This window comes from Bombina bombina, chromosome 11 (genome assembly GCF_027579735.1).
Source record: "Bombina bombina isolate aBomBom1 chromosome 11, aBomBom1.pri, whole genome shotgun sequence".
In the NCBI taxonomy this organism is placed as follows: domain Eukaryota; kingdom Metazoa; phylum Chordata; class Amphibia; order Anura; family Bombinatoridae; genus Bombina; species Bombina bombina.
In genome coordinates this window covers 194,151,006-194,169,054 of record NC_069509.1, presented here as the reverse complement: position 1 = coordinate 194,169,054, position 18,049 = coordinate 194,151,006, and the positions used below count along the sequence as shown (strand labels likewise).

Below are 18,049 nucleotides of genomic sequence, written 5' to 3'. Positions count from 1 at the left end.
ATAGGGGAAACTCGCTAGTACACACAAAAATCATCTGTTACACGGAGCATGTAGATGTTGCTACAGCTGAATATCAATGCAAAATTGCCCGTAGTTATATTCCAGCCAAATGCAGCATGTACTCCCTAATGTGCATAAAAAGTGCTGTATAACATTGGAGCCCAGGGAAATATCAACACAGCCACAGTTTAGGCAAACAATATTATATTATATAAGTAGCTAAGGGCAGGACTGAATGTTATAAAAAAAACTTAAGACACTATTTAAAAAAAAAAAAAAAAAAAAAAGGAATATATAGAAAGATAACAGTAATAGAAAATATAATATGCCAGAATCAAAATTAGGGAGCTGTATATACACGTATAAGCAGATCAACAGGAGACAAAAAAGGCAAAAAAGACAAAAAAGGAAAGAAAAGGCAATAGATCAAGGACTCTCACATATAAAGCCCATACTGGCTATGCATGTAAAAAATAGATAATAAATGTAAGAAGTGGATGACAACAAATTGCAGACTCTCATAAACCACAATCATAAGAAGCAATGCCAGTCCAAATGAACGTTAAGGCCTTGTGGTGCCATAGTCCCCAATTCAAAAATCCATCTCGCTTCTCGTTGGAGCAGCATTTTAGCACAATAGCCGCCTCTAGCTGGTATAAGTACATGATCAATAATTATATATTTGAGATCTGATACTTTATGGTTGGCATGTGCAAAGTGCCTGGCCACTGGCTGGTCTGACGTACCATTATCAATGCAGCTCTGATAGGAGAGCGATGGTTTGCCATCCTCGTCCGAAGGTCATCTATGGTCTTACCAACGTAAAATAATCCACACACACAGTGTAGGACATATATTATATACTGTGTGGTACAAGTCGCCTTGTGTTTTATCACATATTTCTTGTTAGAATAAAGGTGTCTAAAAACTTTGCCTGTGGATAGAGCCCCGCAGGTAGTGCAGCCCAAGCACCGGTAGCACCCAGGTTTGGCATGAAGCCAAGTATGGTTTACATAGCACTTTCTCGGATCAGTCTGGATCAATTGATCTCTTAGAGATCTGGCTCTGCTATATCCAATTCTCGGTGGAGGTATATTTTGTAGAGGAAGATCCTTGTCCGTAGTGATTAATGACCAATTCTTCCTTATGCTTTCCACTACATGTTTGTCAATATCAAACGTGGTAGTAAATGTTAGTCTCTCATCAACCGTATCTTGCTTCTTAGTTTGTAGTAGAGTCTGCTGGTTGGTGCATAGCATTTCTTGTTTGGCCTCTTGAAGGTTAGTACATCGATATCCCCTCTGAAGAAATTTCTTTTCCATCTCATCTAATTGCTTGACCATAGTCACTTGTTCTGAGTTGTTCCTCACCGTTCATTTGAATTGTGAAATGGGCAAAACCTTTTTAATGCAGGAGGATGACAACTCTGAGCATGGAGTAGGGAATTCCTGTGTTTCTTTGGTGAAAAGAGTAGTACATAGACATCCATTGTTCTTGTAGACACGTAGGTCTAAAAAATCTAGACTATTGTGGCGCCTCCTTTTGTCTCCCTTTCATCTGTAGTTTGTCGCTGGTGCCATCAGCCTTGGAAGGAGTATCAGCTGCCGCATATCCGCTATGAGTGGACACCCGGAGAAAAATCTGCATCACTTGAACTATGTTTAAGGACTATTCGTATATACTACAGTACCCGGGTATTTGATTACTGTATGTATCCTGTATCGCAATATTTCACCATTGTGTGTCTTTAATATCATTTGCTACTATTGTATGCTCACTATTTCACGTGCATTGATAGATATTTGGTTTTAGGATCTCAATATTTGCTGCTGGAGCTACATTGTAATTGTGGTCACCATTAGAAGGACACATTACACTTTATATATATTTTTGGCACTGTATATTACGATATATTGCGTTCACATTTTCATTTTGTTACACTCTAATATTCATAATCTTTCACTTTTGTATAATTATATACACTTGACACTAGTTTTTGCATCATATATCCAGCATTGTTGTGAAATTTTATTCACGCACATTACTTGTCCTTTGTTGAAGAGTATATTTAGGACACGGAGATTTATATTTTTTATATATTTTTTGTATGCACTGTATTAGAGTGCACTATTTATAGGCGCCTTCACTATATCATATCACTAAAAAATCTACTGTAGTTTTGCTGTGTGTCATCTTGAATGTTAATGAGGTATGGGCCACATTTAGGGACTCAAACCAACCAAGTAGATCAGCTTCAGTTCCCCTCCACAATAGGAGCAGATCGTCTATGTATCTCTTGAATAGAATAATGCGTTCGTCAGTGAATAGAGTAGTGCCCCTTGTTTCGAACTCGGCCATGAATAGATTGGCATAGGTGGGTGCCACGTTCGAGCCCATGGCCGTTCCAGCTATCTGAAGGAAATATTCCTTTTCAAAACGGAAAAAGTTAATCTCCAAACACATCGTGAGTAATTCAATGACAACATCTACTGGTGGACCAATATATGGATAACGATATAGTTGTCTTGTGATCGCCTTAGCTCCTTCTGCATGCGGTATAACAGTATAAAGGCTTGTTGCATCCAGTGTAACAAGCCAAGTTTCTTCTCCAATATCAGTCAGTTGTTCTAGGATCTTAATCATGGATCAAGAATCCAGTAGAAATGTGTCCATGTTTCTCACTAGAGGCTGTAATAAATGGTCCAGATAAGTGGCAATCGGTTGTAAGAGGGACCCTATAGCGGAAACTATAGGTCTCCCAGGTGGTGACTCCAAGTTTTGTGAATTTTTGGCAACGTATATATGACCGGTATTCGTGGATAATCTACGGTCATATATTGTATGGTATCTTTATCCAAATAAGCCATGTCATACAAAGTTGCAAGCATGCTATCAATTTTCTTTTTGAAGATCTGAGTGGGATCACCTCTCAGCTTTCTGTACGTATCGCCATCATCAAGTTGTCGTACTATTTCTTTTCGATACTCAGTGTAGTCTTGGATGACAATCACGCCACCCTTATCCGCCTCTCTTACTATGATCGATGAATCCTCACATAAGGTTTTCAAAGCATTTATTTCACCATGTGTGAGATTATGTCTATACTGGCCTCTCTTTTTATGAAGGTTAGTGGAATCTTGTACAAGGAGTCTGGAAAATGTTTTAATCGTGGGGTTGTAGCTAATAGGATCAAATTAGCTTTTTCTTTTTAAGTACCTTTTCTGTTCTACTGTTTTGGTGTTGAAAGTGTTCCTTTAGTCTGAGGGTCCTAGTGAACTTTTGTATGTCCATGAATAGATCAAACTCATTACATCTTGTGGTCGGTATGAATGATAGTCCCATATTAAGGACCTCAAGTTCATCTGAGGACAATACATGCTGACTAAGGTTCACTACTAGGTTCTCATTCGACGACCCCTTCTCGGTGCCCTGGGTGGTCTGTTTAAACCCCCCTCCCCCCGCCTGGTATGGTTCCTCTTGTGTCCTCGTTTTTTGAACGGGTAACCATACCGCTTCTGTTGTCAATTTCAGTTGTAGTATTATCAATCCTGGGGGCATCATAATCCGTACTGTTCCCTGAGCTATCCAGGGTCTCCATAGGTCTATGCCTATATCGTTGCCTCCAGGGTCTATTGATACGGTACTGTGTTCTCTCAGCCGGACTTAACAACCTGCGATATACGCTCTTATTCCTGTAATCGTTAGTTACATCATCCAGCTTTCAATTCTTGAAGGCAATAAGTTCACCCTCATACTTATCAATATCCTCCTTTAATTTATTGATCCAATTCTTATCAATTTCCAGCTCCAATTTATGTAAATTGGTTTTCTCATACTTGTGAATCTCTTCTTTATTAATCTGGATATCGATGTACTAACCTTCAGGAGGCTATGCACCAACCAGCAGACTCTACTACAAACTAAGAAGCAAGATACGGTTGATGAGAGACTAACATTTACTACCACGTTTGATATTGCCAAACATCATGTAGTGGAAAACATAAGGAAGAATTGGTCATTAATCACTACGGACAAGGATCTTCCTCTACAAAATACACCTCCACCGAGAATTGGATATAGCAGAGCCAGATCTCTAAGAGATCAATTGATCCAGACTGATCCGAGAAAGTGCTATGTAAACGATACTTGGCTTCATGCCAAACCTGGGTGCTACCGGTGCTTGGGCTGCACTACCTGCGGGGCTCTATCCACAGACAACGTTTTTAGACACCCTTATTCTAACAAGAAATATGTGATAAAACACAAGGTGACTTGTACCACACAGTATATAATATATCTCCTACACTGTGTGTGTGGATTATTTTACGTTGGTAAGACCATAGATGACCTTCGGACGAGGATGGCAAACCATCGCTCTGCTATCAGAGCTGCCATTGATAATGGTACGTCAGACCAGCCAGTGGCCAGGCACTTTGCACATGCCAACCATAAAGTATCGGATCTCAAATATATAATTATTGATCATGTACTTATACCAGCTAGAGGCGGCTATTGTGCTAAAATGCTGCTCCAACAAGAAGCGAGATGGATTTTTGAATTGGGGACTATGGCACCACAAGGCCTTAACGTTCATTTGGACTGGCATTGCTTCTTATGATTGTGGTTTATGAGAGTCTGCAATTTGTTGTCATCCACTTCTTACATTTATTATCTATTTTTTACATGCATAGCCAGTATGGGCTTTATATGTGAGAGTCCTTGATCTATTGCCTTTTCTTTCCTTTTTTGTCTTTTTTGCCTTTTTTGTCTCCTGTTGATCTGCTTATACGTGTATATACAGCTCCCTAATTTTGATTCTGGCATATTATATTTTCTATTACTGTTATCTTTCTATATATTCCTTTTTTTTTTTTTTTTTTTTTTTAAATAGTGTCTTAAGTTTTTTTTATAACATTCAGTCCTGCCCTTAGCTACTTATATAATATAATATTGTTTGCCTAAACTGTGGCTGTGTTGATATTTCCCTGGGCTCCGATGTTATACAGCACTTTTTATGCACATTAGGGAGTACATGCTGCATTTGGCTGGAATATAACTACGGGCAATTTTGCATTGATATTCAGCTGTAGCAACATCAACATGCTCCGTGTAACAGCTGATTTCTGTGTGTACTAGCGAGTTTCCCCTATGTGATTGGATGATGGTAATACCAATCAGGACCAATGAGAAGCTTCTGATAGCAAAAACATTTTTTTACAATACTCAGTCGCTCTCCTTTCTCTATATACAATATGCACTCTACCAGACACTATTAAAGGTTATGTATTTTCCAATACCGCTACTATTGTTTTTAACTTGCACTTTTTGCTGTTCCGTGGCGTCCGGTTTCCATGGCAACGGATGACGTGGAGGTTAACCACGTGGTTGCTATGACTTCTAGTTCGCAACGGTCGGCTTTTACGGATGAGCACAATTACTGGTATTTAAAGTGAAGGTAAAGTTTAATCATGTGCAATACATGAATGCATTTGTTAATATTAGCCTAAGGTAATCGCTAAGTTTTTTTTCTCAATTTTATTTTTTATTTATTTTATTTCAACATTTTTCTCTTCCTACCGTTGCGATGTGTGACTCCTCCCATAGGCTACTTCCTTGCTATTTTAGTGTTTGACATAGAGAGCGGTCCCATCCGCTTTCTACGTCTGCCTAGAGCGCGTTCACAAGCCTCCGTGGAACAGCGCATGCACCAACATCGATTTCAGTTTCTTCTGCGCAAGCGCAAGTCATGAATCTTTATTACGTGTGGATGCGCATACTTCATTCTATGGTGCCATTACTACTAGGTATGCTGAAACTGGAGCGCGCGTTAATTCTAGATGAAGGATGAAATGTCATTGCATGCGCACATCATCTGGGAGGCGGATGACGCTGATTGACGGCCGCCTAACGGTCAGATTTTCAATAGGCTGTTAAAGAAACGTGATCAACCCATGAAAACAAAAACAAAAAAACGGGTTGAATTTGCCAACAAGAAATAAGTGAGTACAAACAGCGATAACTTACTTTAGCATGATATTTTAAAAAAATTATGAATGAAACTCATATTCATTTTGTGCAAAAAATGTTAGTAGATTTTCATAGAGAAGTAACTTTACCTTAACTTTAAGGTTGGTTTGTAAGTATTATACGTTTGATTGTTTGTTTGAAAACGGGGTATAACCTGAAACGTCACATAAATAAAAGGATTTATAACTTAAAGACCCGGTGAGTGCCTTTCTCTCTTCTTGATTTGTATATATATATCTGTGTATATAGTGTGTATATATATATATAGATATATCTGTGTATGTATGCGTATATAGTGTGTATATATATATATATATATATATAGATATATCTGTGTATATATGTGTATATAGTGTGTATATATATATATATATATATATCTGTGTATGTATGTGTGTGTATATATATATATATATATATATATATATATCTGTGTATGTATGTGTGTGTATATATATATCTGTGTATATATGTGTATATATGTGTATATAGTGTGTATATATATATATATATATATATATATATATCTGTGTATATATGTGTATATAGTGTGTATATATATATATAGATATATCTGTGTATGTATGTGTGTGTATATATATATATATCTGTGTATATATGTGTATATAGTGTGTGTATATATATATATATATATATCTGTGTATATATGTGTATATAGTGTGTATATATATATATATATAGATATATCTGTGTATGTATGTGTGTGTATATATATATATATATATATATATATATATATATATATATATAAAAATGTAAATATTTGCATAGCCACAGTATTTTTAAGCAAAAAAGCTGAGAATGTGCATATCTAATTTGCATATCTTACCCAGAATTCTCTTGTGCATTGGTAACATTGTATATTAAAGGGACACTGTACCCAAATTTTTTCTTTCGTGATTCAGATTGAGCATGACATTTTAAGCAACTTTCTAATTTACTCCTATTATCAAATTTTCTTCATTCTCTTGGTATCTTTATTTGAAATGCACGAATGTAAGTTTAGATGCCGGCCCATTTTTGGTGAACAACCTGGGTTGTCCTTGCTGATTAGTGGCTAAATTAATCCACCAATAAAAAAGTGCTGTCCCGAGTACTAAAACCAAAAAAAGCTTAGATGCCTTCTTTTTCAAATAAAGATAGCAAGAGAATGAAGAAAAATTGATAATAGGAGCAAATTAGAAAGTTGCTTAAAATTGCATTCTCTTTCTGAATTACCAAAGAAAAAATTTGGGTTCAGTGTCCCTTTAAGTATTTCTGGGAAAAAGCAAGCGGGGAATCTTGCCTAGATGTGCTAATTTCCTATGCAAATATTTACATTGATTTAATTTTGAGACATGGAGGATTTTAATTTCAGTTTTTTTATCTCCCCCCATAATTTTAATGAATTTTATTTATATATATATATGTGTGTGTATGTGTGTATGTATGTATGTATATATATATATATATATATATATATATATTTATATATGAATTTATTTTTAAAAGTATATATCTACGCCTATATAGCTATATGAATATATTCATATACTGTGTGTGTGTATGTGTGTATATATATATATTTCACTGGGTAGGGCTGAAAAGTGTATATATGTGTGTATATATGTGTTTATACATGTTTATTTGTATATACATACGTATATATAAATATATATATATACACATACTTACATATATTATTAACACATGTATATACATCAGTTAGACATATATACAGTATATATATACACTAGTCCTAAAGCCTGTGTACACGGGCCATTTTTTGCAGTACAGCGGTCTCACCCCTTGCTCTCTCTCTATCCCCCCTCTCTTTTGCTCTCTCTTTCTCCCCTCTCTTTTGTTCTTTCTCTCTCCCCTCTCTTTTGCTCTCTCTCTCCCCCCTCTCTTTTACTTTCCCTCTCCCCCTCTCTTTTGCTCTCTCTATCCCCCCTCTCTTTTGCTCTCTCTCTCCCCCCTCTCTTTTGCTCTCTCTCTCCTCCCTCTCTTTTGCTCTCTCTCTCCCCCTCTCTTTTGCTCTCTCTCTCCCCCCTCTCTTTTACTCTCCCTCTCCCCCTCTCTTTTGCTCTCTCTCTCCCCCTCTCTTTTGCTCTCTCTCTCTCTCTCTCCCTCTCTTTTGCTCTCTCTCTCTCCCCCCTCTCTTTTGCTCTCTCCCCCTCTCTTTTGCTCTCTCTCCCCCCTCTCTTTTGCGCTCTCTTCCCCCTCTCTTTTGCTCTCTTTTCCCCCTCTCTTTTGCTCTCTCTTCCCCCCTCTCTTTTGCTCTCTCTCCTCACTCTCTTTTGCTCTCTCTTCCCCCTCTCTTTTGCTCTCTCTTCCCCCTCTCTTCCCCCCTCTCTTTTGCTGTCTCTCTCCCCCCTCTCTTTTGCTGTCTCTCTCCCCCCTCTCTTTTGCTGTCTCTCTCCCCCCTCTCTTTTGCTGTCTCTCTCCCTCCTCTCTTATGCTGTCTCTCTCCCTCCTCTCTTTTGCTGTCTCTCTCCCTCCTCTCTTTTGCTGTCTCTCTTCCTCCTCTCTTTTGCTGTCTCTCTCCCTCCTCTCTTTTGCTGTCTCTCTCCCCCCTCTCTTTTGCTGTCTCTCTCCCTCCTCTCTTTTGCTGTCTCTCTCCCTCCTCTCTTTTGCGGTCTCTCTCCCCCTCTCTTTAGCTGTCTCTCTCCCCCCTCTCTTTAGCTGTCTCTCTCCCCCCTCTCTTTAGCTGTCTCTCTCCCCCCTCTCTTTTGCTCTCTCTCTCTCCCCTCTCTTTTGCTGTCTCTCTCCCTCCTCTCTTTTGCTGTCTCTCTCCCTCCTCTCTTTTGCTGTCTCTCTCCCCCCTCTCTTTTGCTGTCTCTCCCCCCTCTCTTTTGCTGTCTCTCCCCCCTCTCTTTTGCTGTCTCTCCCCCCTCTCTTTTGCTGTCTCCCCCCCTCTCTTTTGCTGTCTCTCTTCCCCCTCCATTTTGCTGTCTCTCTCCCCCATCCATTTTGCTGTCTCTCTCCCCCCTCCCTTTTGCTGTCTCTCTCCCCCCTCCCTTTTGCTGTCTCTCTCCCTCTCTCTATCCACCCTCTTCTGCTCTCTCTATCCCCCCTCTTTAGAGCTCTCTGTCTCTCTACAGTCGCCCCCGGCATCTGGCCCTGCCTGGCCCCACACGTGTCACGCCCGGCCCTGCCCGCGTCATGCCCAGCCCCACCCACGTCCCGCCCGGCCATGCCCACTCCACCACACCACGCCAGGTCAGTTGGAAGGCCAGGTGTGTTTTCCCTCGTGCGCAGTCTCTACTGCGCATGACAGCTTCGGACAAACACACTTGGCCTTTTATTATATAGGATACACACACACAAAATATATATATATACACAATGGACACCTTTCCAGCCAAACACTTTGCCATATTCTATATCCATTTAACCCTTTTAAAACATTTTTATTAATATTAAAATGATATATTTAATATGTTTTTTATGTGTTTTGTGAATTATTTTTTATTCTTACACTTTACTTCAGGTCTTAAGTCGCACTAAATATTCTAACTCAGTTTCGGCTTTTCGCTTGAGCACAAACTATAACTTTCACCTTGTAATATGAGCACTTTTTAGTGCGGTCCCGATATCTATTGAACATATAGGTTGCGCTAGAGTGAAGGCCACAGCACTAACCCGTCTCTGGTAAATGGGACTCACCATGGACTTTCAAGTTGCGTGCTAATGTTAGAGCAGTCCAGCAATACTGCGTCCCTTGCTATCATTAGCGTGCCCCTTGTAATCTGGGCCTATATGTATAACATTGCTGCAAACACATCCCTCATATAGCACACAAGACACAAGAACGCTCCTGAGCCTACCTCAGTGTGCTCACAAGGGAAGGAGTAAAAGACCAACTTAAACCTGAAAGCTCTGTGTGAATCACATATGTTTCATTTTTAATTATCTATGCCTTTAATGTGATAGCTACCTACAGTATTAGCTCAGTAAGTGACCCAGAGTTTCCCTCATTTACAGTTTCTGCCTCCTCAGCCCCTGAGTGCGCCAATCACGCCACTGTTTCACCTACAGCATTAAATGCGATTTCTCCAGTTCGCTCTTGTCTAAGGCACTGCCCGTCCTCTCCACCTCATCCTCGGACTTAACCGTCTGCTCGGCTTCCTTCATGGCAGCTTCTGAGGGAGACTCAAACACCTCATCTGGGTAACTGGACATGTCCTCGTGCAACGCACCCTCCTGCCGATAAAATCACACAAAATGTTGCATAACTGTAAGGGAAAATAACCTGTTATCCTGGGTTTTGTAGTTTGCAAAATAAAAATGTAAAAAAAAGCCAAATAACAGACTAATTATACTGTCTGTCTGGTTTTTAAATGTCCATTCCTGTCCTTAAAGGGATATGAAAGGCTAAAATGTATAATTCTTCATTGTCTAGATTCATATCAAGTGAAAATATGCTCAAATATCTTTCGTTGTTTATTGTAAACTGCTTCTCTGCAATCTTCATTTGAAAAGAGGCATATTTCCAAACCCACTGTGAGGCTAATTTGCATTAGCTAATCACGGTGGCAAACTGGGTTCTATCTTTCATATACCCACTCATGCAAGATAAATATATGGACCTGTCCTTTAGTCTAGCTCATGGTCATGCAAGATAAATATATGGACCTGTCCTCTAGTCTAGCTCATGGTCATGCAAGATAAATATATGGACCTGTCCTCTAGTCTAGCTCATGGTCATGCAAGATAAATATTTGGTCCTGTCCTCTAGTCTAGCTCATGGTCATGTGAGATAAATATATGGACCTGTCCTCTAGTCTAGCTCATGGTCAAGCAAGTTAATATATGGACCTCTCCTCTAGTCTAGCTCATTGTCAGGCAAGTTAAATATATGGACCTCTCCTCTAGTCTAGCTCATGGTCAAGCAATATAAATATATGGACCTGTCCTCTAGTCTAGCTCATGGTCATGTAAGATAAATATATGGACCTGTTCTCTAGTCTAGCCCTTGGTCATGCAAGATAAATATATGAACCTGTCCTCTAGTGTAGCTCATAGTCATGCAAGATAAACATATGGACCTGTCCTCTAGTCTAGTTCTTGGTCATGCGAGATAAACATATGGACCTGTCCTCTGGTCTAGTTCTTGGTCATGTGAGATAAACTTATGGACCTGTCCTCTAGTCTAGCTCATGGTCATGCGAGATAAGCATATGGACCTGTCCTATAGGCTAGCTCATGGTCATGCGAGATAAATATATGAACCTGTCCTCTAGTCTAGCTCATGGTGATGTGAGATAAATATATGGACCTGTCCTCTAGTCTAGCTCATGGTCATGGATCTGTCCTCTAGTCTAGCTCATAGTCATGCAAGATATATATATGGACCTGCCCTCCAGTCTAGCTCTTGGTCATGCAAGATAAACTTATGGACCTGTCCTCTAGTCTCCTTAATGGTCATGCGAGATAAACGTATGGACCTGTCCTCTAGTCTAGCTCATGGTCATGCAAGATAAACATATGAACCTGTCCTCTAGTCTAGCTCATAGTCATGCCAGATAAATATATGGACCTGTCCTCTAGTCTAGCTCATAGTCATGCGAGATAAACTTATGGACCTGTCCTCTAGTCTCGTTAATGGTCATGCGAGATAAACATATGGACCTGTCCTTTAGTCTAGCTCATGGTCATGGAAGATAAATATATGGACCTGTCCTCTAGTTTAGCTCATGGTCATCGAGATAAATATATGGACCTGTCCTCTAGTCTAGCTCATTGTCATGCAAGATAAATATATTTACCTCTCCTCTAGTCTAGCTCATAGTCATGTGAGATAAATATATGGACCTGTCCTCTAGTCTAGCTAATGGTTATGGACCTGTCCTCTAGTCTAGCTCATAGTCATGCCAGATAAATGCGAGATAAACTTATGGACCTGTCCTCTAGTCTTGTTAATGGTCATGTGAGATAAACATTTGGACCTGTCCTCTAGTCTAGCTCTTGGTCATGCGAGATAAACTTATGGACCTGTCCTCTAGTCTTGTTAATGGTCATTTGAGATAAACATATGGACCTGTCCTCTAGTTTAGCTCATTATCATGCGAGATAAATATATGGACCTGTTCTCTAGTCTAGCTCATGGTCATGCGAGATAAATATATGGACCTCTAGTCTAGCTCATGATCATTCAAGATAAATATATGGACCTGTCCTCTAGTCTAGCTCATAGTCATGCGAGATAAATATATGGACCTGTTCTCTAGTCTAGCTCATGGTCATGCGAGATAAATATATGGACCTCTAGTCTAGCTCATGATCATTCAAGATAAATATATGGACCTGTCCTCTAGTCTAGCTCATAGTCATGCGAGATAAATATATGGACCTGTTCTCTAGTCTAGCCTATAGTCTTGTTAATGGTCATTTGAGATAAACATATGGACCTGTCCTCTAGTTTAGCTCATTATCATGCGAGATAAATATATGGACCTGTTCTCTAGTCTAGCTCATGGTCATGCGAGATAAATATATGGACCTCTAGTCTAGCTCATGATCATTCAAGATAAATATATGGACCTGTCCTCTAGTCTAGCTCATAGTCATGCGAGATAAATATATGGACCTGTCCTCTAGTCTAGCTCATGGTCATGAGAGATAAATATATGGACCGGTCCTTTAGTCTAGCTCATGGTCATGGAAGATAAATATATGCACCTGTCCTCTAGTCTAACTCATGGTCATCGAGATAAATATATGGACCTGTCCTCTAGTCTAGCTCATAGTCATGCAAGATAAATATATGGACCTGTCCTCTAGTCTAGCTCATGGTCATGCAAGATAAATATATGTACCTCTCCTCTAGTCTAGCTCATAGTCATGTGAGATAAATATATGGACCTGTCCTCTAGTCTAGCTAATGGTCATGGACCTGTCCTCTAGTCTAGTTCATAGTCATGCCAGATAAATATATGGACCTGTCCTCTAGTCTAGCTCATGGTCATGAGAGATGAATATATGGCCCGTCCTCTAGTCTAGCTCATGATCATGCGAGATAAATATAGGGACCTGTCCTCTAGTCTAGTTCATAGTCATGCGAGATAAATATATGGACCTATTCTCTAGTCTAGCTCATGATCATACGAGATAAATATAGGGACCTGTCCTCTAGTCTAGCTCATGGTCATGCAAGATAAATATATGGACCTATCCTCTAGTCTAGCTCATGATCATGCGAGATAAATATATGGACCTGTCCTCTAGTCTAGCTCATGATCATGCAAGATAAATATATGGACCTGTCCTCTAGTCTAGCTCATAGTCATGCAAGATAAATATATGGACCTGTCCTCTAGTCTAGCTCATGTTCATGCGAGATAAATATATGGACCTGTCCTCTAGTCTAGCTCATAGTCATGCGAGATAAATATGTGTACATGTCCTCTAGTGTAGCTCATGGTCATGTGAGATAAATATATGGACCTGTCCTCTAGTGTAGCTCATGGTCATGCAAGATAAATATATTGACCTGTACTCTAGTCTAGCTCTTAGTCATGCAAGATAAATATATGGACCTGTCCTCTAGTCTAGCTCATGGTCATGCAAGATAAATATATGGACCTGTGCTCTAGTCTAGCTCATGGTCATGCGAGATAAATATATGGACCTATCCTCTAGTCTAGCTCATAGTCATGCAAGATAAATATATGGACCTGTCCTCTAGTCTAGCTCATAGACATGTGAGATAAATATATGGACCTGTCCTCTAGTCTAGCTAATGGTCATGGACCTGTCCTCTAGTCTAGCTCATAGTCATGCCAGATAAATATATGGACCTGTCCTCTAGTCTAGCTCATGGTCATGAGAGATAAATATATGGCCCGTCCTCTAGTCTAGCTCATGGTCATGCGAGATAAATATATGTACCTGTCCTCTAGTCTAGTTCATAGTCATGCGAGATAAATATATGGACCTATCCTCTAGTCTAGCTCATGATCATGCAAGATAAATATATGGACCTGTCTTCTAGTCTAGCTTATTGTCATGCAAAATAAATATATGGACCTGTCCTCTAGTCTAGCTCATGGTCATGCAAGATAAATATATGGACCTGTCCTCTAGTCTAGCTCATGATCATGTGAGATAACTATATGGGCCTTTCCTCTAGTCTAGCTCATGGTCATGCAAGATAAATATATGGACCTGTCCTCTAGTCTAGCTCATAGTCATGCAAGATAAATATATGGACCTGTCCTCTAGTCTAGCTCATGGTCATGTGAGATAAATATATGGACCTGTCCTCTAGTCTAGCTCATAGTCATGCAAGATAAATATGTGTACATGTCCTCTAGTGTAGCTCATGGTCATGTGATATAAATATATGGACCTGTCCTCTAGTGTAGCTCATGGTCATGCAAGATAAATATATTGACCTGTACTCTAGTCTAGCTCTTAGTCATGCAAGATAAATATATGGACCTGTCCTCTAGTATAGCTCATGGTCATGCAAGATAAATATATGGACCTGTGCTCTAGTCTAGCTCATGGTCATGCTAGATAAATATATGGACCTGTCCTCTAGTCTAGCTCATAGTCATGCAAGATAAATATATGTACCTGTCCTCTAGTCTAGCTCATAGTCATGTGAGATAAATATATTGACCTGTCCTCTACTCTAGCTCATGGTCATGCAAGATAAATATATGAACAGAGAACCCTCTGAGATACTGGTTACCATACTGTGATAGATACAGTGACCTGTGTCCCATAACACAGAGACGTAATTTTGAACTGGACATATTTAAAGGGAAGTTGTCACCAGCTAGAACTGAACAACGTGGTCTCTGAGAGGACAATCGCAGATCATGTGTGTCTTCCTGTCTGCTGCAATATGTGAAGAGAAATAATAATAATATGTGTTTGGAGAATAGGTGATGTAGAGAATGAAAAAAAAAAGATTAATCTAGAGAATGAGTGAAAAAATAAATAAAACAAAGTTTAGAGCAATATGAAAAAATAAATAAAACAAAGTTTAGAGCAATATGAAAATAAAGAAAGAAGCGAGAGGGAAGTCAGAGGCTAAAGTGACATATAACTAAAGAAAAGTATGGAGAGATGGCAATAAAAGGAATGAAAGAGAAGTTATAAAGGATTCTGGGAAGCACCTTCGGAGCAGCCTAAGGCCCCACAAGTTGACTTCTGCCTACCCTGGCAAAGAACGACGTGTCTAGCTCATCTGGGAAGTCCATGGTGTCCTCCTCTAGGAAACTGGCTGGGGTGAAGCTCCGCCTCTGTACCCTCCGCAAGGTCCCGTCCTTTACTGAGCGACCCTAGAATAATTAGGTTTTATTTAAAGGCACAGTCTAATGCAAAATCAAATAACTCTACTTTGTTATAGATATTTTATTTTAGTATCACTGTCTCCTGCAAGCTATTGGCTAGATTACGAGTTTTGCGTTATACTGAAAAAGCAGCGTTATCAGGTTATAACGCTGCTTTTTCACTACCGCTGGTATTACGAGTCTTGCAGATTTAGGGGCACCGCACACTATCGACTTAAGCAATTTGCGTATAGTCTATTTTCAATGGGACTTGCATAGCGCCTGTATTACGAGCTTGTCCTGGGAGGCCAAAAAGTGAGTGGTACACCCTATCTTGCCAAGATTCCTACCGCATTTTAAAGTGAGTAGTTATGAGTTTTACACTACAAAGCCGTAGCATAAAACTCATAACTAAAGTGCTAAAAAGTACACTAAACACCCATAAACTACCTGTTAATCCCTAAACCGAGGCCCTACCGCATAGCAAACACTAAAATAAAATTATTAACCTCTAATCTGCCGCTCCGGACATCGCCGCCACTAGAATAAACATATTAATCCCTAAACCGCCGCACTCCCGCCTTGCAAACATTAGTTAAATATTATTAACCCCTAATCTGCCATCCCTAACATCGCCACCATCTATCTACATTTATTAACCCCTAATCTGCTGCCCCCAATGTCGCCGCCACTATATTAAATTTATTAACCCCTAAATCTAACCCTAACACCCCATATCTTAAATATAATTAAAATAAATATAAATAAAACCTACTATTAATAAATAAATAATTCCTATTTAAAACGAAATACTTACCGTACCTATAAAATAAACCCTAAGCTAGCTACAATATAACTAATAGTTACATTGTATCTAGCTTATGGTTTATTTTTATTTTACAGGGAAGTTTGTATTTATTTTAACTAGGTAGAATAGTTATTAAATAGTTATTAACTATTTAATAACTACCTAGCTAAAATAAATACAAAAGTAGCTGTAAAATGAAACCTAACCTAAGTTACACTAACACCTAACACTACACTACAATTAAATGCAATTAACTAAATTCAATAAAATTAGCTAAATTACCAAAAAAACAAACACTAAATTACAGAAAATAAAAAACAAATTACAAGATCTTTAAACTAATTACACCTAATCTAATAGCCCTATCAAAATAAAAAAAAAGCCCACCCAAAATAATAAAACCCCCTAGCCTAAATTAAACTACCAATAGCCCTTAAAAGGGCCTTTTACGGGGCATTGCACGCAAACATTTTACTTTCAACTTGTAATGCATGCGCTATCTGATGTGCGCAAAAAGATTACTATAAGCAAAGTTTACACTTGAGCGGTAGCACTAAATAGTGCGTCCCTTGTAATCTAGTCTTGTGTGTTTCTCACAGGAAACTTTACAGTGTTTCTCAGCTCGGGTCGATAACATAAAATACATTTACCACATTTACCAACCACATGTAATTAGTAGTTATGTAAAACTGTACCACCACCGTGTGTAGACAATTAGCTGTCTGATGTAAATATGTGATTACATAGATTCACCCTATGATTAAGTAAAATGTGATGCTGCGTATCAAATAACAATTGCGGCAAACTCAGCAGCACCACTGTAACACAGCACTTAAACAAATGATTACAGAGTGATTGCTAATTACTCCATACACACCGATATCTAATGGTGAGACTCACTAGATTCTATAAAGATCTACACAGAGCTTTCAGCAAATACAGAGGATCACTCTGACGCTGTGGATCTCAGACTCAGTGAGCCTTAGGAATCATTAATTACACAGGGTAAGCTCTGCACACAGATTTATTCATAACTCTTTTTTAAAAATGGCAACATTATCAATGAAAACTAAAGAAGAAAATTAAAGAGATCCGTCTGCTGTTACAGATCCGGAGAAAATGCAGCATTAATAACTTTTGATTGTTTAAAAACTGAAACTTCTGAGACATTAAACTCAGAATTATATTCCGCAATAAAGGTCTAGATTACCAGAGGAGGCTGTTTATCGCTCCCGCGTTAACTGCGCTAGAAGTAAGATTTTTGTGCACGTCAGATACCGCGCTTATTACAGCGGAGGTGGGAGGTAATGGGAGGGCCCTATGTTACAGAAAACAAAAAACAAAGGGACAGGGAGGGATGGGGCAGCTACACTACAGAAAAAGGGATGTGGGGGTGTGGAGGGCCCTAAGTATGATTGCGGTAGTTGGGGGGACAATACGCTACAGAAAATAATAAAAAATAAATATTTTTTCCAAAAAGCGGTTTATAAGTAGCGGCAGACAGCTGCCAGTATCTAAGATGGCGGCTAATAGATAGAGGGAGGAGGTTTAAAGAGCTGTTTGGGGGGTTTAGGGAGGATGGGGGATCCTACACTGCAGAAAATATATATATAAAAAAAATATTTTATTTAAAAAAAAAAAAAAGCCTTAAATTTTCATACTGGCAGACTGTCTGCCAGTACCTAAGATGGGGTAACTATTGGGGGTGAGGGAGGGAAAGCCGCTGTTTGGGAGGGATCAGGTAGGGCGCCACTAATTACATTTATTTTGCCTGCAGATATTTTGCAACACAGTGAATAATTTCTGATGCATAAATGAAGCGTTTCCTTTAATGCCCTATTAACCATCTCATGCACCTTCACAACAGTGGCATTTTATTTATTTGTAGCTGGTAAATATAAACATGCTATAAGACATTTACTCCACT

At 39.1% G+C, this 18,049-nt stretch overlaps 1 protein-coding gene and 1 long non-coding RNA gene across 7 annotated transcripts in view; one reads left to right on the top strand and one right to left on the bottom strand.

The window, feature by feature from the left end:
• LOC128641928 (uncharacterized) overlaps window positions 1-10,338 on the top strand; it is a 22,338-nt gene extending 12,000 nt beyond the window's left edge. The window contains exon 2 of the long non-coding RNA XR_008399596.1: window positions 10,015-10,338. This is a non-coding gene — a long non-coding RNA (uncharacterized LOC128641928). The remainder of the gene's footprint in view (window positions 1-10,014) is intronic.
• The window catches only part of RHBDF1 (rhomboid 5 homolog 1), a 236,309-nt gene that overhangs the window by 61,781 nt on the left and 156,479 nt on the right, over window positions 1-18,049 (bottom strand). For all 6 annotated transcript variants that reach the window (XM_053694520.1, XM_053694518.1, XM_053694522.1 and 3 more), the window contains 2 exons: window positions 15,201-15,323; window positions 10,067-10,233 (listed from right to left, as the gene is read on the bottom strand). In XM_053694520.1, coding sequence (XP_053550495.1) covers window positions 10,067-10,233; window positions 15,201-15,323 — 290 coding nt within the window. The remainder of the gene's footprint in view (window positions 1-10,066; window positions 10,234-15,200; window positions 15,324-18,049) is intronic.